The sequence below is a fragment of the Athene noctua genome, chromosome 3, assembly GCF_965140245.1.
Source record: "Athene noctua chromosome 3, bAthNoc1.hap1.1, whole genome shotgun sequence".
NCBI lineage: Eukaryota > Metazoa > Chordata > Aves > Strigiformes > Strigidae > Athene > Athene noctua.
Genome location: NC_134039.1, coordinates 22,542,140 through 22,569,809, shown reverse-complemented (window position 1 = coordinate 22,569,809; position 27,670 = coordinate 22,542,140). Strand labels below are relative to the sequence as shown.

At 40.0% G+C, this 27,670-nt stretch overlaps 1 protein-coding gene across 2 annotated transcripts in view; it reads right to left on the bottom strand.

The window, feature by feature from the left end:
- Positions 1-27,670, bottom strand: part of PDE3A (phosphodiesterase 3A) — a 280,750-nt gene that overhangs the window by 85,513 nt on the left and 167,567 nt on the right. For both annotated transcript variants that reach the window (XM_074902240.1, XM_074902241.1), the window contains exon 2: positions 23,499-23,549. In XM_074902240.1, coding sequence (XP_074758341.1) covers positions 23,499-23,549 — 51 coding nt within the window. The remainder of the gene's footprint in view (positions 1-23,498; positions 23,550-27,670) is intronic.

Sequence of the window (27,670 nt, the reverse complement as noted above, 5' to 3'; positions counted from 1 at the left end):
GCTGTCACTCACTTGCTGAGCCTCTCTCTGCCAGAAATGCCTTGGACAACATCTGCTGAATGAAGGACTTTGCATCTCACATCACCAGCTCCCACATCAGCACACACAGCTTCATGGGAAACGCTTCCTAATGCAGGTTCCCACCTTGTTTTGGGTTACAAGGCACTACAATTATTTCAGTGCAGTCATGATTTGTGCCATTCACCAGTTAGGAATTGAAAGTGCCTGATTTCTCAGTCACCTGCCTTCCCTTTATACGGTAGAGAGAAAAAATAAAGTACATCCTAGCAAGGAAACAGGGTAAGTTCCTGATTACATGACTGATGCCAAAGTTGTAATAAAAAAAAAGAAACCAGTATAAAGCAGTTCTTGATTGCATTTAAGCAGTAGATTCCTCTTTAACTGCTTCAATACATCAGGTAATCCAGGGGACAGAGACAGATGACTGACAGTTTACTCCATCCCTACAGCTATTTGCCCTGGAGAAGGTTTCTGTTATTCTGTCCCTTTGTGCAAGACAAAATATTCCTCCTGCCTTTTTCTTCAACTGTTTTTTTTTCATATAACTAAAGGAAATACAACTTCAGGGAAAAAAAGGCCATGAAAACTCAGTTCTTGCTCTCCATTACTAGAATTCTTCCTGATCTGTTTTTCTCTAGAAACAAATTATAAAACGTGAACATGACAAGCACTACTTTCTTTTGCAGTTTTGCCAACTTTATATCCCTTTTCTATTTGCTAATTATCATAAATACGTATCTCTCATAATTGAAGAGTTCTTATTCTTAAAATGTCCAAGAACATTATCACTCTTCACCATTCATACATTACACAAATTATTCACCAAACATATTTTGCTCAACCTCTGCCTTGCTCTTTGCTCATCATACACACTCCATAAGGCAAATTAACCTGACAGTCCAGACTGTACATTTCTATTATTAATCCCTAAATAACTTAACCTGTATGCAGTTGAATGACACCCACTTCTATCGCTACAGTCCTCTAGACAGCAGACAGACTCAGTGTCAGAGTTCCCTCATCGTCTTCCCCACTGACATCACACACATTAATTTTTTTCACAGTTGTGGTGCTTCCGTTACCTAAATCAGATGGGACACTGTTAGTCTGGTTGTTGCTGAGGAAATTAGTGACAAAATGTCTAGGGAATCATCTATGAGGATGTGTCAGTGTGGACTGCAGAGAGATCATTTTTGTGTTTCTCAAAGGCCAGGTCAGTTTTAGGAAAGATCGTAAGTAATTTTCCTATCAGTGACACTTCTCAAGTAGTGCAGTCAGCAAACAACATGTGCCGATGAGAGTGCTCAAAGACACTTCCCACACAACAGAGAACTAGGACATCATAACAAAAAATTGGATGAGGGGTGGACTGATAGAAATGGACAAAATTCAGTAACTCAGCTAAAGGCTGTATTCCTGGGGACTAGCAACAAGAGCTTTCAATCAGACTATATTCAAAGATTCTCCTTTTTAGATGGTCAAGATCATGTTCATTACTCAATGCAAGAAAAAATACAAGGCACTGATGTGACACAGTCGCAACAAGAACATATAATACTTAGATAAAGCAGAAAAAGCCTTCTTGCTAGACACATGGAAGTTTTATGCCATTGAACAGGGCACAGATTAGAGATCTCTTGGAATACCACATGGAGGAATAACTTTATGCTCTGAAGTTGAACTAAATGGCTTGTGCTTTACAAGAGGATAAAAAAAAATAGATTTATACCTGATTTATGTTCTTTCCATTAATCTGATACCTAGGTGGACTGTAATTTATATCCAGTTGATGAAGAAAATTGAATTCTACCTAACTGCAACAAATGCAGAAAAGAGCCTTTAGGATAGGAAGAGAGGAAATGGCCTCAAGTTGCGCCAGGGGAGGTTTAGATTGGATATCAGGAAAAATTCCTTCACTGAAAGGGTTGTCAAGCATTGGAACAGGCTGCCCAAGCAAGTGGTTGAGTCACCATCCCTGGAGGTATTTAAAAGGCCATGGCACTTTGAGACATGGTTTAGTGGTGGACTTGGTAGTGGTAGGTTTACAGTTGGACATAGAATTTATGATTCTGTGACAGAGAATCTATGACATAGAATCTATGATTCTATGGAGGAAGATAATAATCTATGGGAAGGGTAGAAAAGGAAACCCTGTCTAATGTAGCAGACTGATGGCTGAGAGGAGATGTGATTGCTCTTTAAAATACTTTAGAGAGGGGGCTGGTTTATGCTACAGAGTAATGTTGGACTGTAACAAACGGGATGGATGTAAATATAGGTAGGAAATGAAAAGACTGTTCTTTACCACTAGAGGACAATTTTGGGAGGAGGGGGAAAAATAAAAAGTGAAGTAACTAAAATAGAGCTTGGGTTAGGTTTATGAAAGGATTACATGGTGCCCTCTTGCTAGCAGGAGGCAGCATTGGAAGAATTGTCCTTGCTCATTAACTCAAATGTAAATACTGCCAATTCTCTTCTTCTACAGTGAATCAAACACGAAGCATGGAAAAAGTCTTGCCTCTTGCAGCGGGAAAGCTAGCAGAGAAGACCAGCAAGAGTTTTGCATGTGGCCTCAAAACTTAAACCACAGAGTCATGAAGTGAACAACATGAGGCAAATGGTGACGTCAAGTTCTCACAGCACGTTCATTCGTATTAAATAATTAAGAAGGTTCTGACAATTACTGAGCCCAGAAGTCAAACCTGCTTGCAGCAACAGCAGTTGAAGAGATGAATTCACTGACACAGGACAGGATAGTTTTCTGCCAAGTTTCATTTTGAAAACTGGATTACACAGCAAGTGCTCCAGTGTCCTGGTGGCAGCAGAATCTCACAAACTGGGCTGCTATCCCCCCAATACCCTTCTCACTCCACAGCATACTAGGTTCACAGAAGAAATATGGATACATTGGTACCAACCGTGTTCTAGCTGCTGGCAAAAAGCAGAAGGCAATGAGTCATTTTCTTGCACATATGCAAAAATCCTGACTGATGTTAATATAATATCTTCACACAGACATAACAAATTAAGACATCACCTGGATGGCAATTCTCACTGAGCAATACTTCCAGCTACCAGGAATTTAGAAATCAGGTTACACACTGCAAAGGCATTCAGAGCACATTATATACAGGGCAGCCTGTTCCTTTCCCCTGGACACAGTGGCAATCCTAACCTCAGATATTCAGTTTTCATCACTTACTCCAATTTGTAACTGCATCCCCTCCAGTATTTTTAAATTGTTCATCCTCATTAATGAATTGTGACATAACAAAATAAAATATTCACTGATTAATGACTTTTTAATGGAAAGAAGGCAAATAAAGTCAAATCACATGAAACAGATGAAGAATGTATTTTTATAAACTGAAATAATGATGTCAAATTTATTTTGTTCTCTGGGTGGCAAGGCAAAATAAATCCAGAATCCAGTAAAAACATGGTCACATTATCTGTTATGATGTTTCTGTGTTGCAGAGATGGGCATTTTTTGTCACCTGAGTAAAAAAAAAAAATTTGTTATAGTTCTATAAGAGCAAATATTTGGTCTGTAAATTATCGATATTCTCACATAAGATAACAGGTGTTGTAGCGTAATAAAGGCCATAGGATTTGGCTTATAAAACATGATAGCAATAAAAAAATAAAAAAATGTTCTGAATAAAAAAAACCCCAACCAAACAACAAATACTAAAGATCAGCAGAAATAAAACTTCTAAAGAAGTTTGAGAGAGTCATCTTTTTTTTTCCTGGTTTAGAGAGAGCCACTAGGCTATCATGCTGGCAAATGGCACAGTGAAAGAGTTAAGTGTAGATATAGGAAAAAACCTGAAAGGTACAGATTGTTAGAATTAGTAACAAATGGACAAGAATAACGAAAATAATTTGAAGATTTTGTCCTTAATTGAAAAGAGGATTTTTTTAAAGATTGAAGCAATGGACATTGCAGGGATTAAGGTTTAAATACTGAGAATCCAGACCACATTTTGTGGATGGGAAAAGTTCCATATTAGAAATGTTGCAAAAGGAAAAAAAGGTTGGCAAAGCTAAGGCAACTCTGCTTGTATTCAGGGGCCTACACAAAGCCAAAGATGATACAAAGGAGGCCTGAGAGGAATCTAGAAGGGAACTAGGAGGAAGCATAGGTCTGTGGTTTCTATACTATACTTCTAATGAGTCAAAAATTAAAGTTAAGAGGCATTCAAACTTTTCTGAAAGAAAAATAAAAGGGGGGATACAGGCCCTAATACAGTAAATTAAGCATACAGAAGAGCATGACCAAATGTGGAGGTCAAGTAAAGTTAGTAAGAGCTGATATGCACTCCAGCCTGTTGAAAGCATGTGTCTGCGATGCCAGTACTACAAAGCATTTTTCATAAAGGACTGGGCGGGTGTTGCAGTTGGATGGGAGAAGTAGTCAAGCTGGGGTCCCTGAAGTAATAACTGGAAAAATAACAATCATGTATTGCTGAGCTTAAAAATTGCATTTATAAAAGGCCCAGGATCATTATGCATAAAAGATTTTATGGCAGTGTGAGAAACTTATAGACCAAACTAAGTTAAATTCCAATTTCATAGCAACAGCCAAAAAGGTCTTTTGATGTCATCAGTGTTACTCCAACATAGCGGGGGATATGAGTGAGACAGATTTTAGTTAGCTTCATACCAGAGAAGGTGCCCTGCTAGATCTCCTCTCTGTAAACAGAGAAGGACTGGTGGATGATGTGGTGGTTGGAGGCCGACTAGGGCACAGTGATCATGAAATAATAGAGGTCTCTATTCTTAGGCAACAAGAGGGGGAAGCAGAACTGCCATCCTGGACTTTCAAAGGGCTGACTTTGTCTTGCTTGGGCAACTGCTTGGAGGCTTGAAGGCTCCCTTTGGAGACAGTCCTGAAGGGTATAGGGGTCCAGAAAGGCTGGGCGCTCTTTAAGAAGGAAGTGTTAATGTCTCAAGAGTAGGTGGTCCCCAGGTGCTCTAAGAGAAGCTGGCACCATAGAAGACAACCCTGGCTGAACAGGGAGCTTTGGCTGCAACTCAGGGAGAAAAGGAGAGTTTACAGCCTTTGGAAGAAGGGGCTAGCCACTCACAGTGATTACAGAGAGGCTGTGAGGCTATGCAGGGCAGAAATCAGGAGGTCTAAAGCCCAGCTAGAAATTAATCTGACTTCAGCAATCAAGGACAACAACAAATGTTTCTATAAGTATGTGAGCAGCAAAAGAAGACCAGGGAGAGCCTCCATCCCCTGCTATACACAGAAGGAAACATGGCAACAAGTGATGAGGAAAAGGCTGAGGGTTCTTAATGCCTTCTTCGCCTCAGTCTTTAACAACAAGACTAGTTGTACTGAGGGAATCCAGCCTCCTCAGCCAGAAGACAGAGACTGGGAGAACGACCCCCCCCACAATCCAGGAGGAGACAGTCAGTGACCTGCTGCATCACACAGACACACACAAGTCTATGGGACCGGATGGGATACACCCAAGAGTGCTGAAGGAGCTGGCTGGGGTGCTCGCCAAGCCGCTTTCCATCATTTACCAGCAGTCCTGGCTGACCAGGGAGGTCCTGACAGACTGGAAATTGGCCAGTGTGATGCCCACATACAAAAAGGGTTGGAAGGATGATCTGGGAAATTACAGGCCTCTCAGCTTGACTTCGGTGCCCAGGAAGCTGATGGAGCAGCTCATCCTGAGTACCATCACACAACACATGCGGGACAACCAGATGCTCAGGCCCAGTCAGCATGGGTTTATGAAAGGCAGGTCCTGCCTGACAAACCTGATCTCCTTCTATGACAGGGCAACCTGCTTATTAGAATGAGGGAAAGACTGTGGATGTTGTCTAACTTGACTTTAGCAAGGCCTTTGACACCGTTTCCCACAGAATTCTCCTGGCAAAACTTGCTGCTCGTGGCTTGGATGGGCACACGCTTCACTGGGTGAAAAACTGGCTGGATGGCCGGGCCCAAAGAAATGTGGTGAATGGAGTTAAATCTGGTTGGCAGCTGGTCACGAGTGGTGTCCCCCAGGGCTCGGTTTTGGGGCCACTCCTGTTTAACATCTTTACTGATGATCTAGACGAAGGGATCGAGTGCACCCTCAGTCAGTTTGCAGATGACACCAAGTTGGGTGGGAGTGTTGATCTGCTCGAGGGTAGGGAGGCTCTGCAGAGAGACCTGGACAGGCTGGAGCCATGGGCTGAGGCCAACTGGAGGAGTTTCCATAAGGCCAAATGCCGGGGGCTGCCCTTGGGCCACAACAACCCCCAGCAGCGCTACAGGCTTGGGGAGGAGTGGCTGGAGAGCTGCCAGTCAGAGAGGGACCTGGGGGGGTTGATTGACAGCCGGCTGGACATGAGCCAGCAGTGTGCCCAGGTGGCCAAGAAGGCCAATGGCATCCTGGCTTGTGTCAGCAATAGCGTGGCCAGCAGGGACAGGGAAGGGATCTTACCCCTGTACTTGGCACTGGTGAGGCCGCACCTCGATGACTGTGTTCAGTTTTGGGCCCCTCACTACAAAAAGGACATTGAATGACTCGAGCGTGTCCAGAGAAGGGCAACGAAGCTGGTGCAGGGTCTGGAGCACAGGTCGTACGGGGAGCAGCTGGGGGAACTGGGGGTGTTTAGTCTGGAGAAGAGGAGGCTGAGGGGAGACCTTATCACCCTCTACAGCTACCTGAAAGGAGGGTGCAGAGAGCTGGGGATGAGTCTCTTTCACCAAGTAACAAGTGATATGACAAGAGGTAATGGCCTCAGGCTGTATCAGAGAAGGTTTATACTGGATATTAGGAAGTATTTCTTTACAGAAGGGGTTGTTAGGCTTTGGAATGGGCTGCCCAGGGTAGTGGTGGAGTCCCCATGCCTGGAGGTCTTTAAGAGTAGAATCAACGTAGCACTTAGGGATCTGGTGTAGTTGAGAAGTGTCAATGTTAGGTTAATGGTTGGACTGGATGATCTTCAAAGTCTCTTCCAACCTAGACAATTCTGTGGATGTGTGATACTGGGAGGATGATCAGGCAAATGTGAGGCAAACAGACAAAAATATTCCAAATGAGATCCAGTGCCATGACAGGAAGAACCAGTCTAGTTAAAATAGTACTGCTTATTTATCTCCCTAGAAAAGGCAGCTGAGATCGGACACCAATTTCTAATTAAAGAGAAATAGGAGGTTCACTTCCAAGTATCACTAGAAGAAAAGTCTGACTCAGAAATTGTGCTGCACCTTTGTGCTGCCTCAAGTGGTTCCCTCTAGAGCACACAGAAGAGATGTTGACAAAGCAAGGTTCACCTATCTTACTACAAGGACTCTGAGAAGCCTGATTTGAAGAAATGAGCAGAGTACAGGTTACTATCCATTACAAAATAAATACCTCCCAAGCACTGAAAGACTGAAGTAGAGTTTTCAGTGAAAGACAGCTGACCATTAAAAACTGGACTGGGATCACCAGATCATTTCTCTCAAGTCAGCTGTTGTAACACTCTCTTGACATTTAAGGAGAGCACTTCCCTTTGGCAACAGCGGAACTATGTGTGCCATATTAAGTATCTTGGATTTGTTTCCTTGTGCTCCCATGGTGAGGACTTGCTAAAAATTCCTGGACTTCAGAACTCCAGCAATAATTCCAAAACAAAATGTTGGAAGTACATTTTTTTTTAAAATGCCTGCAGCAACAAAAATAGCACATCCCTAGGACCTCGAGCATCTTAGGAATCCACCCCAGTTGCATAACTTTTCCAGTTTCTTCTTCCCAACTCTAACACTCAGTGGTGGTGGGGGGGGGGAGAGAAGGAGAATCACAGTCTTTAAAGGAAGGTGCTGTCTATGCAGTCACAAAGCCAATGGGATAGCCCATGTCCAGAAATTATGAATTTGCTCCAGAAAATGTGTCTGGCACAGGACAAGACACTCCTCTCAAGGCACTTCCATTTCAACGTCTACTTTTCCTCCTCTTTCATACTCTACTTGCTCTTCACTAAAACACATACAGTGCAAAGCATGCCCTTCTCTGCTATAGCCTAAGCACGCTGAGGGGAATATCACAACTGAGATAACTGTCCATCTGCACTGTGTCCTCTGATGAAGGAGACACTGTGCCTTGTGTTGCTCCTCCACCAACATCAAGTTATGCCCACCATCAATGCTAATATTAGTAATAGCTCAAAATGTAAAGTCTCTGCAAGACAGGAGGTGGCAGCTATATACAGAAACCACATGTATGATCATACTTTTTAACAACTGCTACCTGCACAGAAATGAGTAAAAATCTACAGTGTGATTTTGTTCAGGGGCTGTTTCTGTGATGAGAATTCAACCACCTCAAAATTCCAACAACAATCGCCATTCTGAGGCAGCACTGTCTCAAAGGCAACATTGATCCTTTAAGATCCTAATCATTGACTTCAGCTATTCATCACTTTCACATCGCAAAGAGTTGTAAGGAATAGAAAATACCGCTGCACCTTCTTTTGTCAGCTACCCCCCTTCTTTTTCTGCACCTTAATGAAGAATTTAATATAAAATAATTATTTGCAGATTGTTTACTCAACTCCAACTGTTAATTTAAAAGAAGCAAGCACATAAACCCCTCCAGTAGTCCTACAACACGATCTCTATATGCAGAGTTATCATTTTTAGACACCTATAAAAACTGGTCTGTGATAACATGACACACAAAAAGCTTAATGCTTTTTGATTTCCGCAATACCCACCACCTAACTCTGAAGATTCAGGTCCCCCTGTTCTGGATGTGAAAACAGAAAATGCCATATGGGTGGGGTTTACTCTGAAGCTGAGGGCGTGTGTATATGAGAACAGCATATGAACTTTCAAAACCGTACACAACAGAACATTTCAAATTGTTTGTGTGTCAGATACCAGAAGAATAATAGGCAGTAAACAACTTCTTTCCTATTTTTAAATGCGAATTCCTGTATTTCAGTTTGTACCCATTGCCTCTTATCCAGTCACTGGGCACCACTGAAAAGAGTCTCACTCCATCTCCTTTACTCTCCCCCATCAGGTATTTATAGACACTGGTAAGACTCCCCTGAGCTTTTTCTTTCCCAGGCTGAACAGTCCCAGCTCTCTCAGTCTTTCCTCATATGACAGATGCTCCAGTCCCTTCATCACCTCTGTGCTCATTTGTTGGACACACTCCAGTATTTCTGTGTTTCTCCTGTACTGCGGAGCACAGACCTGTACCCAACCCTTTAGATGTGTCTCACCAGTGCCGAGCTGAGGGGAAGGATCACCTCCCTCAACCTGTCAGCAATGCTCTGTCCAATGCAGTCCAGGAGGCTGTTTGGTTTTCTTTGTCATAAGGACATATTGCTGCCTCATGTTCAACTTGGTGTCCACCAGGACCCCCATAATCCTTCTCTGTCAAGCTGCTCTCCAGCCAGTCAGTTCCTAGCCTGTACTGGTGCCTGCAGTTATTTGTCCCAAGTGTTGGAGGACTTTGTAAGAGACTCCTGTTGGCCTATTTTTTCCAGCCTCTCAAGCTCCCCCTACATGGCAGCACAACCATCTGGTGATCTGGTGTAGCAGCCACTCTTCCCAGTTCTGTATCATTTGAAATTTGCAGAGGGTGCACTCTGTTCATCATCCAGGTTATTAATAAAGATATTTTTTCATGCCCCCCCCTTTTTTTTTTTTTTTTTTTTACTTTTTTCACAGTCCCGTAACTGATGTCTCTACCTCTCCTCTAGGGGCTTGTCTATTCACTGGAACAAGTAGCTTTTTTAGTCCTGCATAAAGCCCAGTAACTCAATAATTATGGATTGTAGATTCAAGTCTGATAATGTCTAGGCTTCCTTTATGGACTGCAAGAATTCATACTGCTCTTGCAACATTTAAGGTTATTCAGGAATTGAAAACTGAGCAATGCAGACCCATTACACAATGAACCTTTGATCTGTAAAATCCAACCCAACATGAAATTTTCTTTTTTATGGCTTGACTATAAGATTTACTCCAGCTCTGGCTCATTCAAAAACCTCAGGAGGCTACTCCAATAATTCATTTTGAAATTTTAAATACTGTTCCATCAGACACAGAACAAAATTATGGCTCACTACTAAAGTCAAGCAGAAAAAGAACATCTGCTGTTGAGAACAGAGCTGATCAGCTGTGATTTTTTCCACTGGGAAACTCATAAAATGAGCTACTAGAGAGTTCAGCATGTGTTCTTGTAAGTAAGGAACAATAGGAAATACTTTCACTTATTTATTCTTTAAAACTATCCCAGAGAACAGCAATTACAGCATACATATCTTCCCCAGTATGGACACAAAGCAAAGGGGGGGAAAAAAAAAAAAAAAGTATTAACAAAAATGCTTTTAAACCAACTTTTCCATTATAGAGTGAAATCAATCTGTCATTTTGTCCTTGTTACTGAAGACATCTTCTGACACTAAAGGCATTGTGGAAACTCTGGAAGGAAGGCTAGAGCAGCCCACATCCTCTAGCAATGCTACTACTAACATACCAGTGGAAGCGTCCTGGCTGAAGACTAGGTATAAACACTGCTCAGTAAAAAATCAAGTACATTAATCAGGTCATTCCATAACTGGGTTCCTGAAAACAGGAAGCCAAAATTCATAATGATTGTATTCAACAATTTGTTTGGGAAGGTGACAAATCCCTGAAACACACATATGCAATGAGCGAAATTTAAGATGTTATTGGAAATGAAAAGAACACCTTGTGGCACAACTCTCAGCTTTTAATAGTTGTGAGTAGCTGAAATGTAGTCATTTATCATCACAAAAGCCCCAATGCTACATAAATTTAATGTGAGGGTCTTTTTCATAACAAGGAAGCAAGCTGTATTGCCCATTATTACACTGGAGATCACTTCCCTTCATAAGACACTGTTTTCAGTTGCTTATATTTTTGTGAAATTTTAAACATTTGCACCGATGTTTCCCCTTGCAACAGTTACCCTGTATATGGAAAATTTTATTCAGCATAGCCATTTCCAGAAGACTAAGGGACACTGTTTATTCATCATTAACTATTAATCTCTTTGAGGTACACTACTCTGGACTCAGGACATTCTCAGTCTAGTTTTTGTTTCAGAGACTGTCATATGGATGCCCAAATTTTGGCAATTTGAAGAATTTGCAATCTGAAAACCTGTAAATAGTTTTAGCTTGTGCTAAAGCAGAGAACTTGATTTTATCAGATGAAACTTTTCTGAAAGTCTACAAGCTTCTCTATGGGTACTTAAATGTAACCAGCAACTTTACTGTCAGATGCCAGTAAATTTCAAATCCCTCTAAATCCAGTGAACAAGTATAACTGATGCTCTAAGCATTTTTTCCTAAGAGTTTGCAACCAGAAAACTTAAAAAAAATGCACATGAACAAAATTTCTTAATTGATGATTTTTAACCTGAAGACCATAAGCCTCTGAAATACTTCCAAAAAATTTATAAAGAAGCAATTGAGAAATACAAGCTGTAGCCAGTAAACTTACATTGTATGAAAAACAGGGATTGGAAAACTTACTAATTAAAAAGTTATGAAAAATGCTGGACCAGAAAGATAAACTATAGTGATGAGAGAAATGCAGGGAGATTAAGAGGCATTTCAGGAGTCTGATCACCCCAGAGAGAGAAAGATCTGCTTCCTCTGCTCCAAATGATGACAGTTCACAATCTTGTCCTCTCAATTCAATTGCTAAAATCAATCTATATCTGCACCACAGAAGTGGATATGCACTCTCCAGTCTAAGACAATGCTTGGAAAAAAACCCAAAAAGACAGCTTATCAGCTTTTTCCAATATCTCTGCTTTTCAAAATACTAAGTCAAATATCACTGTGTTTTAACTGTTTATTCACTTAACATGCTGCTTCATGGAATCATTTCACCATGATAGGATTTCAGACTGCTGTTTGCATTTCAGTGCTGATTCCTTTTCCAAACCGCAGTGAACTGCAGCATGGCTTCAGTCCTACAAACTGCAACCTTCCTGAACTGGAACTTGCTCACTGAATGACGCAAACCACAATTTGAGTATCATCAGCAAGCCTCTGTTCTATATCACAAAACGGGATTGCCTGACTGGCAGCAAGACTTGCACTACCAACCTGGGAGGATTAACAGTAAAGGTTACTTACTGCACTTTCTCTACCACACTTTAGGCTCTCGTGAATCACATTTTATTGCCATTTGCCAGCATGGAAGGACATACAGCACTGAGATCCCCTGCCCCAGCTCTTGCCTGGCTGAAGCCATGCAAGATGACAAATGTATTTCTGGTGCTGATCCTTTTGAAATAATCTGGTTCTACTTTGGAAACCTTGGCTCTGCAGCTTAAATGCATATCCTGACAATCCTGACTATCTGCAGAACCTCTCTGGTCATCTCCTGAGCAGTGGTGGTAGTAGATGGGCAAGCAAGAGTAGTCTCTCTCAAGTGCCAAGCTTACTGCCACCCTGCTCCTCCCCCGTACATTCATTAGAGCAGCAGAGTAGAAAGCCTGGGGGACAAACAGAAATGGTCCCACAGTGGCAGCTAGTGTTTGTGGCTCAACCCCTCACTTCTAAGAGAAGCAAGGACAAATCTGAGGCAGATTATTTCTTTGAGATAGCTTTCTGCATTACATCATTCATTTGCTGCATTAGAAAGCAAAGAAATATTTTATAGATCATTTCTTAATCCTAATCTCAGTTTTCTGGGCCTTTCCTGCTGTGCAAAAGCAACTCTCTTCCTCCAGCCCCAGCTCCATACACCAAGCAACCCACAACCCTCCCATGAGGTCTCTTTCTCATAACATCCCATACTCCACAAATCTCTGCTCTGCCACTAAAGCTTTGAAAACTTGTCTGATGAATGAAGGAATAATGTAAGGTTTTATTAACAACGAGTAACTGGAAAACCACAAAAATGTGCTTAACAGGAAATATATTTTTTTAAAAAACCTCTTTTCAGGTATAAAAAGAGGGATTGGGTTAGATACAAGGATCACTGTTGTGACATGTCCCAGCAGGAACTCCACCTCAGGCATGTATTCCCCATGGGCTTTTCTAATGTAAAGGTGGGGGGAGAGATAAGCTATGACTGAAAAGGCTGTGACACCTGGGTGCATGGATCTGAATAAACTGGAGATACAAGGGGAGATGGGGGCTTCTGCTGAGCTCCTGTGGTCACTGGCACTGCTGGTTCTGTAGCCCGTCTGACTGACTGCTGGTACACACTTCTAAGTAAATGCAATGATACACAATAGTGCATTACCTCTACCTTGGCTTGCATTGCCTCTGCACGGTTGTGCGTGTTTATTATTCTGCTGCCACTGAAACCTCCTCAAGAGACCATGTGTTGTGGTGGTGGCAGTGCCATGGCTTGCACTACTCCCAGCACACCATAGTCTGCCTGGGAGACAGGTTGTGCAAAATAACCAGGCACAACCACAGGCACAGGCCCTTGAAAGGAAAAGGGACTTCTTGGCTTCAGCTGACCCTGGCTCTTCTGCACATTTTCCTAATCCTTAGGCAATCTGTGAACCAGGCAGACCTACACAGTTCCACACTGACTGCTCTGAGGCCTCCTTGCCCAAGGCAATTGCTTCATCACCTTCTTTACGAAGAGCTTCATGACCTTTGCACAGAAAGCAGGCACACACCAAGAATCTTTGCTGCCCTGAAGGTTTTCACTGAGGTCCCTGGTACTGTACTGCTTGTAAAACAGCCTTTGCTGTGCCCGCCCCTATACAAAAATCCATACTGATGCCTTCACACTTGCTGTTGAGATGCAAGAACTGCTGTCTTGTAGATGCTTGTGCTTCCTCGGCATGAAGTTCCCAGCAAAGCTGGCTCTGGCAGTGGAAGAAAACTGGCAGTGCCATACTGCTGTCAGGCTACTGGATGCAGAGACAACTGGACAGCAGCAAAGAAAAGTCTGAATTTAATGGACATCTGAGAGAAAAATAAAGCACAGGAGCTCCAGCATTCTCATAAAGATATCAGATACAATATACCCATCCTCATGGATGCGTAAGGGTTATGAGCGAGGACCATTCAGAGCCAAAAGGCAAGATGCAACTAGCAAAAAAAGGACTGTGGCTGAGTCAACCATTAATAAAAAGATGAAAAAAGAAAAAAGAAAAAAAAAAGAAAAAAAAAGAAAAAAGTGAAAACACAGTTCCCAATCTTGATGAAGTGAACATCTTCCATTTCTTCACAACAGCTTTAATCCATCAGAATTACTTCATACATAAACGCACTGAAAATATGGTGGCAGCATGGTGTAATGTTACATTAAGCTCTCTCTTGGAAAATCCTTGGATTTGTAATTCCACAGAGTTATGACTCCAGTCATACTGGGATCAGTTGATTTGCTCTTTAGCATTCTGCATAGGTTGTAGGCTATGGGAGTTTCTCCTACCTAGCAGTTCAGTGGTAAGGAACAGGATACTGCACCATACATGCAAACTGCCTCAGGCACAGTTTCACTGGCAGGTAAGAGAGGCATCACTTTGTGGGATTTACACAAATCCATCAAAACCTAAATGGGAGACTTAATGGTACAGAAAGCATTACCACTGCTATAAGCATGCATTTCTAGCTAAAGAAATACTACTGAAGTGTTTGCCTGCACAGTACATTTCTTTGAATGATCTATAGCTATATGAATCTGTATATCAATTGTTGGGCTATTTGGCTTTTATATTGTTGCATAAATCTAGTTACTGTTTTTAAATTCACAGTCATCAATTAAATGATTAAAAGTTTACATCAAGGGTTAATGTGTAAAGATTTTTCCTGTCTTAGGACTGGTATCAAAATAGAACTTAGGCTCAAAGACTATGGCTCATGAAATCTACAGGAAAATTCAGGCAGAGGGAAATACTCAACATCCTTACAGCAAATATTTAACAGCTTATCACCTTTGGTTCATTTGGTTACCACTGCATTTTAAATGCATATTCATTCAGTGAAATCGTTCCAAGTTGTGGCTATCAGGAATAAAAAATTAAGATCAGTCCAAGAAACAAAAGCGACAGAAAATTTTCCCCCAAACCTATACTGAAACTTCAAGACAGACTTTCAGGCAATCTGAACTGTTGGATGGATAAGAAAGAAAAACATTCATAAATTCTTTCCTTAGATCTATAAAGGTAGGTCCTTGTGAAATTATTGAGAGATATAAATACATTCATGATTCAAGCACTAAGAGATACTACAGTTTGTTGAATAGAGGCTAATATATAATTCATCACCATTTTGCTTAAATTCACCCATGCAAAACAGTCACAGGATCAGGCTCTCCCACACATAAAATTGTATAGCTAGGTAAGCCGTTTCTCACCAACTGAAACCAAAAAAATCTATTTCAGTCAAACCCACTTTCCTCCCTTTTCACACATACAAAAAAGTCAACAACCAACAAAAAAAACACCTTGTCATATGAGACCCCAGAAACCATGGAGACTTCTGTGCTGTAGAGTCTCTGTGTAAATGATACTCAAAAGATCAAAAAAAAATTATACACACACACACCCCCAACAACATTGTCTATAGCCATTGTAACTACTCTTGGTTTTTCTCTAGCCCTACTTCTCAGCCTGCTCAGAGTTCTGGGTTTCATTTATTTGTTGTAAAGTATGTAAGATTAGGAATAAAAATCACTTGATGACTTTTAAAAGATACAAAGTATGTTCAAATAGAGTATTAGACTTCACTGTGGACTTACAGCTCCCATGTCCTTAAAAGTCATATATGCTATATTATTTTAAATAATAGAAAGAAGGTCAAGCCAAAAATCCCACTTTTAGAATTCCATCCTATTTCCTTCCTTTAGTCTTTTTTTTTTTAAAAAAAAGCAGTAATACAGTAAACTGGTTTGGAGAGGTTTTGTCATTTTTTCACATAAATATCTTTCACCTCCTTTGAATAGAGAAATACAATGTTACTACTTACCCACCAAAATATAATACCATTTCCTCAAGGTTAGCCTAGCATATAGTAAGCTAGTCCATCCATTTAAGGACTAAATAATGAATTTGCAGCAAAAGGCAGAGCTATTTTTTTTATAAGATCCTATGAACAGGATCAACCTAAAATGCTCAGGAATTTGCCTCTTTGTGATTGTCATCTTGCACAGTTTCTTCATTTTCCTACAAGGCACTCTTGAAAAAGGGGGAGAACAAGCAGAGTGCCCCAATCCACCTGTGCCACCCAAAGTAAGGAGCAGTACAAACAGCCAGGGAAATATCTATGTGTTTGAAGCTGGACATCATCTTCCCTCCCTTAGTTTACCTTCAAACAATCCCTACAGATTCACACTATGCTCAAGTCAAGTCCACCTATGTGCATCACTTCCCAAGTCTCACTTCTTCCAAAGAGATGGGAGAAGGAAAATTTCCTATCCTGTAGATGGGTCAGGGAAATTTTCTTTTCTCTTTTAAAACCCTCCAGAGGCATTGAAGGGTGATGATGGAGAGGATACACAGCTCAGTGCAGTCAAGCATACCTCACACCCAGGTAAGGAATACTTCTTTTTCCCAGATACTTCATACTGTAACACAACATCAGGGTTAGAGTGATGAAAAGGAAAAGGCCACACTGGAAAAGTGAAGTGGTTAGCAATATAAATGCAACAACAGGGAGCCCCTACTGGTCAAGTATTTGTTCATAATAAAACAAGGATCTGCATTTATGTCAGAGGAAGAAGGAAGCCAAGAGGCTGAAATACAGCTTTCCTTTGAAACAACACTAGTCTCCATACATCTTCTTAACAGAAACAAGATGACAAATGACTGACTTCATAACAGAGAATTTCTTTACCCCTCTTTTACCAGGAGATTTAAGATTTTCAGATTGAACTGGATCGATTAAATTCAATTTCAGTACAATGAAATTGCATTCATCAACAATGCCTTCTTTTTTAATGTGAATTTTTTAGTATGAATTAGCAGAGAATCCAATGCCTTTGAAATTTAGTATTTCAGATAGTTTAAATGATAGCAAGCCAAAGTAGGAGAATAATCTAAGTATTTGTTCAGGAAAAAAAGAATTCTGAAAGAGGGCTTTTTAAATTTGGCATTCAAAGGTGTAGCAAATTGATATGGTGGGAGATTTAAATTAGAAAAAGTCAAATGAGATGGCATTATGTAATGAAAGAACATCTAGAAAATAGAAAAAAAATTATCAGAGAATATGGTGGATTATTATTAAGTCTAGATATATTTAAAAGACATATTCTTTTTTAACCAGAAAACATAAGCCTGATGTGACAGGATGTGACAGCATGGTATTTTTTTTGAATAGTAATATGTGTGAGATCTCTAGATGTTCACAGTGGTCCAATCTGACTTTAAAAATCTACAACTCTAATAAAATATAGCATGCAATCTGCCCTTCCCTTCCCCTTCCCAATGAAAAGGATACAGGAGGATCCTTCTCAAAGGGGAAGTATTTCTGTAGTCCATCATTCTTTCTGTTAAAGAATTTTCTCCTAAATCACCCCTTTCCCATGGATAAAGGCACCTCTTCACAATCAACTGCTTTATAAACAGAAAACCGAGTTGGAACATGTACTAAGCTACCACCTCCACTATCCTTTCAATTTTATTTCTAGAATCATTTCTTTTAGTGTCTTTACATCCCAAGTAAGATATTGAAAACAATTTCACAGAACCCTGGACTGCCTGGAGCAAGAAGCAAGAAATGTACTAATCATACTCCCATTCATCACACCTTAGTCCTACTTATGGTGATGATCCTTGCACCAAACAGCACCCCATAATTTTTAAGTTACATCTGTTCTATAGCATTTACATCTACTTTATTCTCATCATTGTAATGATGCATCAACCAAGATGATGCTGAAAAAGCTGCCAATGTATTATTACATCTACTTGTAATCAGTGACTTCAAACATACATACATGCATACATACATGTCAGATATGAAATGCAACAAAAACATGCACTGAGGAACCCATAAGCAGTAGACTACCCTTTTTCTTAGCCACTCATCTTAAAATACTCCAAAACCTTTAGAAAAGTCTCATTTTTGAGACAGGGAGATTCTGTCAGTTACTTAGTCTGTATTAGTGGGCTGTCATGGCACCTCCACAAGCACATGCTCTTGCAAAATTGACTTTACAAACATTTTGCACTATTCATCATGGAAACGACAAGTAATGATCAGAGGGTTCTCACTGTATGCAGAGAACCCCAACCGCCACTGTTAAATTACTGTAAATCTCTTTAGAGTGTCATTGCAAGGAAAGACAGAGACACAACAGATTCACCAGAGGACAGTACCTGGTCAGTAGCGGGAATCGACTCCCATCTACGCTTCAGCAAGTAAAGAGATTTTCGGCTCATGATTTTTAATCTGCTCTAGAGGTTTGTCCACACTTTAGAGAAAGGTTTTTCCCAAACCAGTGTCCTGAACCTTATTTCTGACTCCTGTGCTTCATTGCTGTAGATGACAGAGCTCTCCGATGTACACAAGTTTTTGCAAGCTGCAAGGTTGAGACCGGTTGCACCCAAGCTTCTCCTGTTTCTCTAAAGCATCCGTCTCCTTATAGTGCCACGACAAAGGGAAACAGGCAAGATAGTGAAAAGCCTAGCTTTCACTGACGAATTACCTCGCAAAAGCATGAAGTAGGTAGACAACACCAGACGCACTCAATCTGAAAATAGCTGTTGCTTAGGAACTGGAGGGCTAAAATGCAGCACCTCAGATATACAATCGAGAGCTTTTATATTTAAAGAGAATTAAAAACACTGGACCTCTGTGCTTCTCTCCCCATTATCATACTTTTATAATGTTGGAGGAATGATCGCTCAATTCCACTGACTCCTGGGGCTACGCCTACATCTTCAGCAAGCCAAACAAGTCTCGATGACAGAGTAACAAATAACTCCCACACATTCAAGGTCCCTTGTAAAAACGTGTGCACAAAATGTGCTGTGGGACACTCCTAAAATATCTTAGATGTATCAAGTATTAAGTTTTAGTAGAATAATTAAAATACAGTTTGCATATTTTTTCTGCAGATAGATAATATACCAAGGATGAATTCTGCTAGTCACATTTTCTTGTAGCATGTACTGGTATTAGAAATGGGTATGCATCTTTTCCCCTCACATGAGTGAGATGATGTGGTTTTACAGACTGCATGTGTATATTTGAGAGATATTTCTTTAGGTGGGTTAAACATTCCTAAACATTTAGGAACTTCTTTAATCTAAACATTTGGGAATTTCTTTAACTTGGAACTCGATTTTGAAGTTTTGTGCCTAAATCCTAATCTGTATTAATTTTAAAAATTAAGCATGAAACATAATGAAATTCACTTTATACTTGCTGTCTGATTTCAAATCCAGAGAGTAAGTTCTCTGCATGAAGCATTTATAGCAGGAAGAGATCAAAAAAAAGAAGAAAAAAAAAGCAGCAGTAGTAGGTAGCCAGGAACTCATTGCTCTTTGTAAGGCAACCTATAATTCACCCTAATTACAGCACCTTTAATAGTATAACTATTCTAAAAGAAAAGGAGCCCTATGACATACACACATACATATACATATATATATATGTATGTGTAATCTACAAAAATGTGACTGCAGTGTTGGTTGTAGAAGTCAGGAGCAAGTAAAATATTGTAAAGATGCTTTTTATTTGTCCCATTTACATTCTATTGAATGGCAGATGCGTGTCAGGAGAAAAACTTCTGCAAACGGGAGTTTCCATAAGCCTCAGTGTATTTCATTTGACATCCATCACTACCAGGAAGTACATCACTTAGCATTCAGTTCCCACACGCAGAAAAGGAACACATTTTCCTTTAAGTCATTAAGAAGTATGACATGCACTGTAGTAGTTTCCTCTCATGTTTCAACACATACCATAGAAAACCTACTAATTCTTAAAAAAATCTTAATAGAATTAGTTTTGTTTGATGAGTCTCGGTAGGATAATTTTATGAGTTTATATGTGGATTTTAGTTTTATATTATGGTAAACCAGTGGTTCCACTTACTTTTCTCACGGGTGACATTGCTAACATTCACACATGCAGGTGGCTTCCTAAGATCTATCTTTCCACTTTCTTCACTTTACTCCCTAAGACTTAAAAGAACATTGAAAGACTACTAAATTGGCTCCCAATAACGTAAACCTAAACCTCTTCCTTCCCTCTCACTTCTTGCCTGAGCAGTGCAGGCTACCACTGCCCAGGAGAGACCTCTCCTCCCAAGTCCTAGCTCTCTGCTGGACGAAAGCCCCACAGACCTAGGGATCACCATAAGCAACTCTGAGGCAGATCCTGCAGCCAATTGCCAGTCTATCTTTAAACACCTGATGTGTTAGACTTGATGGAGAAACATAACATACCTAACAGATTACTCACTAATTTTTAAGCAAGATCTTGTTTAACAAAGGGTACATTTATTAAGGACACAAATTGGCAACAATGCAACTGAATCAAAAAAGGATAAAATGGGTCTTTTATATTACAGGCAAAAATTGGAACCTCTTATATTTCTCCTAACCTTTCAATGAACTAATGAAGTTAGGTTTAACACTATTCCTACCACAGACAGTTTTCAGGGCCATGCAAAAGAGTCTGAGGCTACAGTGGAATAATTAAGGCTTATTTTCTTCCCCATGATGAAACTTTTCTTCCTCATTTCTTGAGACTGGGCACTAGGATACCATATGGTAATCAGAGAGCTTGGGTCATTTTCTTTTCCCACCTATTCAAGATTCTTTAACATTTCTGTGTTACACACTGATTGTTAGTTTTACAAGGTTCTTCCAAGATTTTTAACAACTAGCTTTCTAGATGCTTTGCAGAACATCTATACATCACATGAATGAAATAAAAGAGTACTTACAGGATGAAATTGATTAAAACTATGCACTTCTTTTTAAATATATTTAGAAGAAGACACCCCACTTCTCTGTCAAGGAAACCCTACATACACAGATTTTACCCTGTTTTGAAGCAATGCACTTTTGGGGGTGAAATATTTTTTTTTTTTTTTAACAAAATAAGCAAAAATAAAATACATTCTGCCTAAGAAAAAAAAGTAATCGGCAGGAGTCTTCTGCATGAAAATATGGTACATAGTTTTCTAGAATAATGTTTTTAATAATTCAAAAAAATCCTTCAAGAAAGGTTCAAACGACTGCAGACTGACCTGCAGAGAAGTCCACTGACCTTCTCCTCACCCCTTTGTTTTTAAAATACAAAATGGTGATGGAGTATCTAAAACATCACACAAGGAAGGAACAAAACCATTCTCAGAAGGAGAGAAAATTTTAGAATTTATATAGAGTTACCTTACAATTATCTTCTTCGCAGCCTCTACTGAAACCCAGAGAACTTCACCATATGTTTAGTAACCACTTATCTCCTCTTGCCCAAGTACAATCTTCCTTAACAGTACCCAACAAATGGTTTTACCTACACTCCGAGCAGACGGGCATTTGCAGCAACTGAGTTTATGACCATGAGACCTTTTCCTCTGAAATTAGGCCATGCCATGCAAGCCTTCCTTATTCTCAGGAAGGAGCGAAATAGAGAAACCAGGCAATATATTAATTTCTCTGGAAGCCTCCTTGGAAGAAACCATACCCTCATGAGAACAAATAATTAAAAAATTCTTTGGCAACTATTTAATCCTGAGTACACTTTTTCAGAAAACTCAAAAGGGATCTATTAAACAGCCCAAGTCCAATTTCCTGCAGCAAGATGCATTTTTGATAGCCAACTTGATCCATCTTACCTTTTAATTTAAAATGTTTGGACCAGATTGACACCACTTACCTGCCACCTAAATCCCTTTCAAGAGCGTTTCTTATTACTATAAGAATACTGTTACTATAAGCTATAAACCCTAAAAAATGTCTAGCCTACAACAAAAAATCCTTCAAGCATGGAGGCACACAGCTAACAGGATGTATCAGGCATAAGGACTTCGGCAGGACTTAGGCCTCCATCTCTAATGCAATACTAGTGCAGACTTCATATGCACACCAGTCCACAGTCTCTCAATATTTGGCTGCCATAAGGCAAAGCGTTCAGACTGTAGGGCATGGTTCAGAGCATACAAAAGACTACCCATATTTTCATATGCATGCAAAAATTAGATGAAGATTTGCAATAATGCTAGAAAAGTTTGAGGTCTAAATCAAGTTAAGGGTATTTCAAGTGACTGCCTTCCTCAACAGTAGTTTAGAGGAGGCCAGTTTACCTACCACTCCTTGGACCAGAGGAACATGACGTGATCAACTAGCACATCAGATGAGGCAGGAGAGCTTACATACTGAACAGGTCTCACATCCCTGGATAGGATTTCCCTGATTTCTGAAATTCTTCCGTTTCCACTGAAAACTAGCTTACTTTCTGTTTTTTTAAGCTTTTTGAAATTATAGACTGTCACTTGAAAAAATAAGATCTGCAACCCATCTTAAACTGCTAATGACTGAATTTCCTGCAAATTTTAAGATGGTTTTGAAATGAGATGCAAGACAGAAGCTTAGAAAATTTCAGGAAAAAAAAAAAAAGAAGTAGATTTCTGCAACAATAAGAGCAAAAAAGCAAAACTTAGTAAATTAATTTTTCATTAAAAATAGTAAATCTTGTCTATTAAAATAAGTAGCAGCTTCCTGGTTATGATATTTTCTCATTATAAAAATAGGTACTCTAGTGATTTTTGCAAGGGGCATTATGAAGGTGAGTCTAGGAACTAAGTTGCAAACATGTAGCTCCACAGCAAGCAGAGCCTGTTTATCATAGATTTAGACATAGATGTTCACATTCATATACAAGTCCTTCACTTGAAGGAAAAGCAATTCCATAATACTGGAGCCCTAATAATGTATTCATATAATTTCAGCACCAGATGGGAAAGACTACCCAAGCAAGAAAATTCCTGAACATCAATATTGGTAGCAATGTCTCCTTTGCAGCAACTGTAATTCTATAAGTAATGTAAAAATGTATCAGCATGATGCCATTATCACTGCCAGCATAACTTCCTTTCAATGATGTGTCATGAGCAAACCAGTAGCTACACATGGCTTTCCTATACCTTCTCACACAGTTCTAACACCACTAATTCCTTTATTATTGAACAAGGTGAGAAGGCCATCCAAGTTTTACAAGTTTGTCAGGTTTACAAAAAAACCCCACAAAACATACATACATTGTTTGAAATTGCATTCCTGATGGAAACAGCTGAATAAGAAATGTTTTCTCAGTACATCTAATCTACCTTTCTGCTACTGAAAGAAACTCTCTGTTGTGTGACTCAACTCTGTCTGGATTAACTGTTTGGATTACAGCTCAAAAATTATATTAATGGAAGCTGTCATGGTTTTATGCTTTTTTTCATTGATTCAATTCTGTAAATATTAACAAAATTAACAACTTTGACAATCTCAGATAGAAAACTTGTTTGAATACCTCAAACTTACAAAAAGTCAAAACCAAACACAAAATATTGAGCAACTGACCTGTGAGCCTCTGGGTCCTCGTTTGTGTTCCCATTCGGAATGCCCCACAAGCTGAAAAACAAAGAAAAGCACAGGTAAGCGAGAAATTACACTCATTAGCTTTAATTGAAACATTCATGCTTTTATATCCATTATACATTTTCTTTGGAAAACAGGTTTGCTTTTATGATTTATTTCACACAGTTTTTAGCTTTGTAATGAGGGTGAGAAGACTTGGGAGTTGTTACTATAACTTTGTACCTTTACATTCAGAGCCAAAACTCACCTAGCATCACAACACCGCTCATGTCAATGCAATTCCCACTGCCATAGATTCAGCTTTAGCCAAATGTTTAATACTGATCTGTCAAAATAAAGCTGAAGGCCAGAGGACGTTTGATTAAATAGCAATCACAGAATCACAGAACCATCTAGGTTGGAAAAGACCTTGAAGATCATCTAGTCCAACCATTAACCTAACATTGACAGTTCTCAGCTACACCAGATTCCTAAGTGCTATGTGGACCCGACTCTTAAACACTTCCCGGGATGGGGACTCCCAGGCATGAAAGTTAGTGACAGCTTTACTTCTGTCTCACCACCAAATTGTTCTCATTATAATAAAAAAGTAAAGGTACACCCTCTAAAGGAAAACAGGTTGTGGTCATTACATTGCAGAGGAAAACAAAGACAAAGAGAGTTCAGAGCTGATGGGTTCTTGTGGAAAATAAGATTTGTGATGGTATACAGATCCACAAGTTGAAGAGAGGGCAAGCATTAATTATAGCCCAAATTCAGCTCTCAAATCCTCTGTGCAACCCTACAGGAGATTGTGCTGTGAGAAATGTGGTCAGACATTGAAGGCACAGATGGACTCCAGAAAAAATAATTTGTCTTGTCCCATCTTTTTTCTACTGTACTTCATAACTGCATGCTAACACAGGCACTCACTCTCTTTCTTTAAGCAACATATAATTTGCACACAGCAGCTCCTTCCATGTATGTCATGTTGGAGGACAAAAAAAGACGAGAATAACCAGCAGGCTTTATTACTACTTTATATATCCAAAGATCATGGGCAAATGTGAACTGTTGACAATAAAGCTATCCTCACACCTGCCTAAAAAATCCTGGAAAGCACCAGGGAGTGCCCAGGCACAGATCTGGTGAAGTAGCTGCTGCTGCTAATCCTGCCTCTGACTGCTTGGCCAGCATGTGTTCCAGACTGGGAGCTGGCTTTTTTTAATAGCTACTCAAGGATCTCTTCTGTGTAATGCTTTTTCTTACTCATATGAGCATAGCTTAATGCAAATATAAAAATACGTAAATGAAAGATAGGAGGGTTAACGTGCCATGTAATGACTTACAGTCATGAACATTTTCTTGCTCTTTTTTTCTCCACCATTCTTTCCCAAAGAAAATGTCTTCTCCCAGGTCAGAGGTAGGCAACAAGATTTACAACCTATGCTTATTGCAGAACATGCTTTTGAAACACTCATCCCAGGACAGGAGATTAAAACTACTTCAAAAAATGAAGAAAGCCACATACATCTCATATGAAATCTTTATCTTCTCCATCAACTATTCCAAATTATGCTTTCCTTCTCCAAGGGCTCCTTCATTTCTTTAAATTATAACTTATAATTACCTACCCTCATAACTGGAGACAAACCGCACATGCAGATAGGCATCAAAGATCAGAAATGTCACACCATTTTTTTACCTGATACAGCCTCACGACTGACTCCCTTGTTTTACTGTAATTATTTCCTTTTTCCACGTACTGTTGGTGGAAACACTGGCTGTGCCAGGTTTCTTTGTTTGTTTCTCCATACTCTTATGTTTGCACATTACTGTATGAAACCAAGCTTTGATGTTTATGAAAGCTGGTCTCACAGTAAATAACCGGCATGAAAAGCTACCAAGAGATGCATCTACCAAAGGTTATGTACTTCACAGAACCTCTGCCAAAACCCACATACCTGTGCTTCCTCCCTGGCTCCTGCCACTCTGGATCAAGAAAAGCCCTTCAGTTTTAACTCCTCAGCCCCTATGCCTTGTGGGAAAGTGGTGCCTGCTTTCTTAATTTACTTGGCTAAAGAAAAATTAATTTAGCATGAGTCTGACCACCTGTAATTCCCAGCATGATAAAGGATATCTTTACCTACAACTTCCTACCAGTAAAATTGGCACATAAAATATGCCTGTTATTTCACAGTTAAGAAAAAAGGCCGAATTTTACAGGCCTGGCTATAGTTACTTTGGTTCTCCAGGCTCTATAGTCATTTGGCAGCACATACCACACCTTCAAAACCAAGTGTAGCATGAGATCCCACTGCCAGGCTTTTCATGCTCCTATCCTCACTGAATCCACAGTTTACTGAAAAGCGAAGGGCTGCTTGACTATTGCCACCAAAAATAAGCAATGCAGTTAAGAATCAAGCTTGGAGCTACCAGTCCCATTAGAAGAGGTATACCAAGCATAGGGATGCTCCCAGTCCAGCCAGTCCCAGGAAATCAGACTGATGTGTGGCAGGGGTGGTTACTTGTGAGCACCACCAATTCTCAAGGCCAGCTCAAGTCCTCTTGAACACTCATTCTTCTTCAGGCACAGTTTTCCCACCCTGCTCCCCAGTTACTGCCTGGTGCTTCACATGTCCACACAGATTTTTAGCCCCCAGACTGCTCTACTGTGTTTCCCCAGCCCCACAGCCAGGCCTTGATCTGCTGCCCCTCCTCCTCCACAGCTTGCAGGTGCCTTTAGGCTCAGGTCACCCATCTCTAGCCCTTGTCCTCTACCAGGTGTTGGCAAACCTGGGGTGCTCCTGCTGGGTGTTACAGTAGTACAGTGAAAAATTAGTTTGGAGCCTATAACAACTCATCCTTGCTTCATTTCTCAGCATCTAACTACCAAAATCACTTATGGAAGAGAGGTCAAACTCACCAATGAAGCAACCAGTCATAAACTCATTTGAACAAGTGAATTGACCCCTTGCTTATTCTGGCACTGTTTTATTAGCAAGCTGCTAACTCCTTATAGCAAATTACACAATCTGCATTTCATCTAATTTGTCTACAAACGTGCCTTTGTGGAATCAGCCTTGTTTGTATTTTTGCTGATAGATCCACTCCCCCTAGAGTAAAAGAATTTCAGTGTAATTTTTGTCTCTTTGTATGTCACCTACTATGCCAGGATGCTCTGAGTTAACCCTGTGGTTATCACCTGGTAAAATGGTGAGCATGAGGAAGAAAAGGAAGAGTTCTAGGACAGTAAGAGACTTTGCCAATTATAGGCAGTTTTCAAGCATGCTAGCAAAATTCATGACCCTCTGAAGCCAACCATTTCCTCCCTTTTTTATAACCTTTAAATCTTACTTGGCTTTAAAAATTTATTTCTCCCTCACAACCTAGAAAACAGTTTTCATCTCATGCTAGAATGGTGGCCTATCTGCAATGGTCCACAGAAACAAAAGCAGTGAAGGAGGAAAAAAATAAGAAGTATACCACACTTAGAAAAGGGCCTCAAGGTTTAAGACAGAAGACAGAAAACAAAACAAATGAACAGAGCAGTTGTAACAGAATTTCTCCCAGGCCAATAACCTACAGAGGAATGACTGCCTCCATAAGACAGCTTTTAGCTCAGCAAGCCACACTGGACTAGATTACTTCTGAACCTGGGAAAGATTTTCTCTGGATGGACAAACAGCCAGTATGCCTGACCTATAAGGCTACCTGGAAATCACAATTTCCACAAGCTTTGTAGAAATCAAAAGATGAAGAAAAGAGTATTAAAAAAAGAAAAACAACCACAAACACTTAGAAACATAGTGTGCACAAATCCAACTGAGCCTGAATCAACCTTCTGAAATCTGAAAAAAAAAAAAAATTGTTCAGTTGTTGTATGCATGAAAACAGATACAGACACAAAAATGCATTTGGAAGTAGAGGGATTTATGTTTATCACTAACAGAAGGGTTTATTCCAGATCCCACCACCTCCTCTAAAAATTAATATGAATCAATTTGGTCTAGAGTGATGTTAAACAGCCTCACACCATCAAATTACTTTTCTTTATCATTTTTACTGACCAGGCTGCTGAAGCTGAGTGTACCAGCAGCAGAAAAGGAGGGATAAAATCAAACTCAAAACTCCCATATGGCTTATATGCCTGCAGTCTCTCTCAGAAGGAAAGT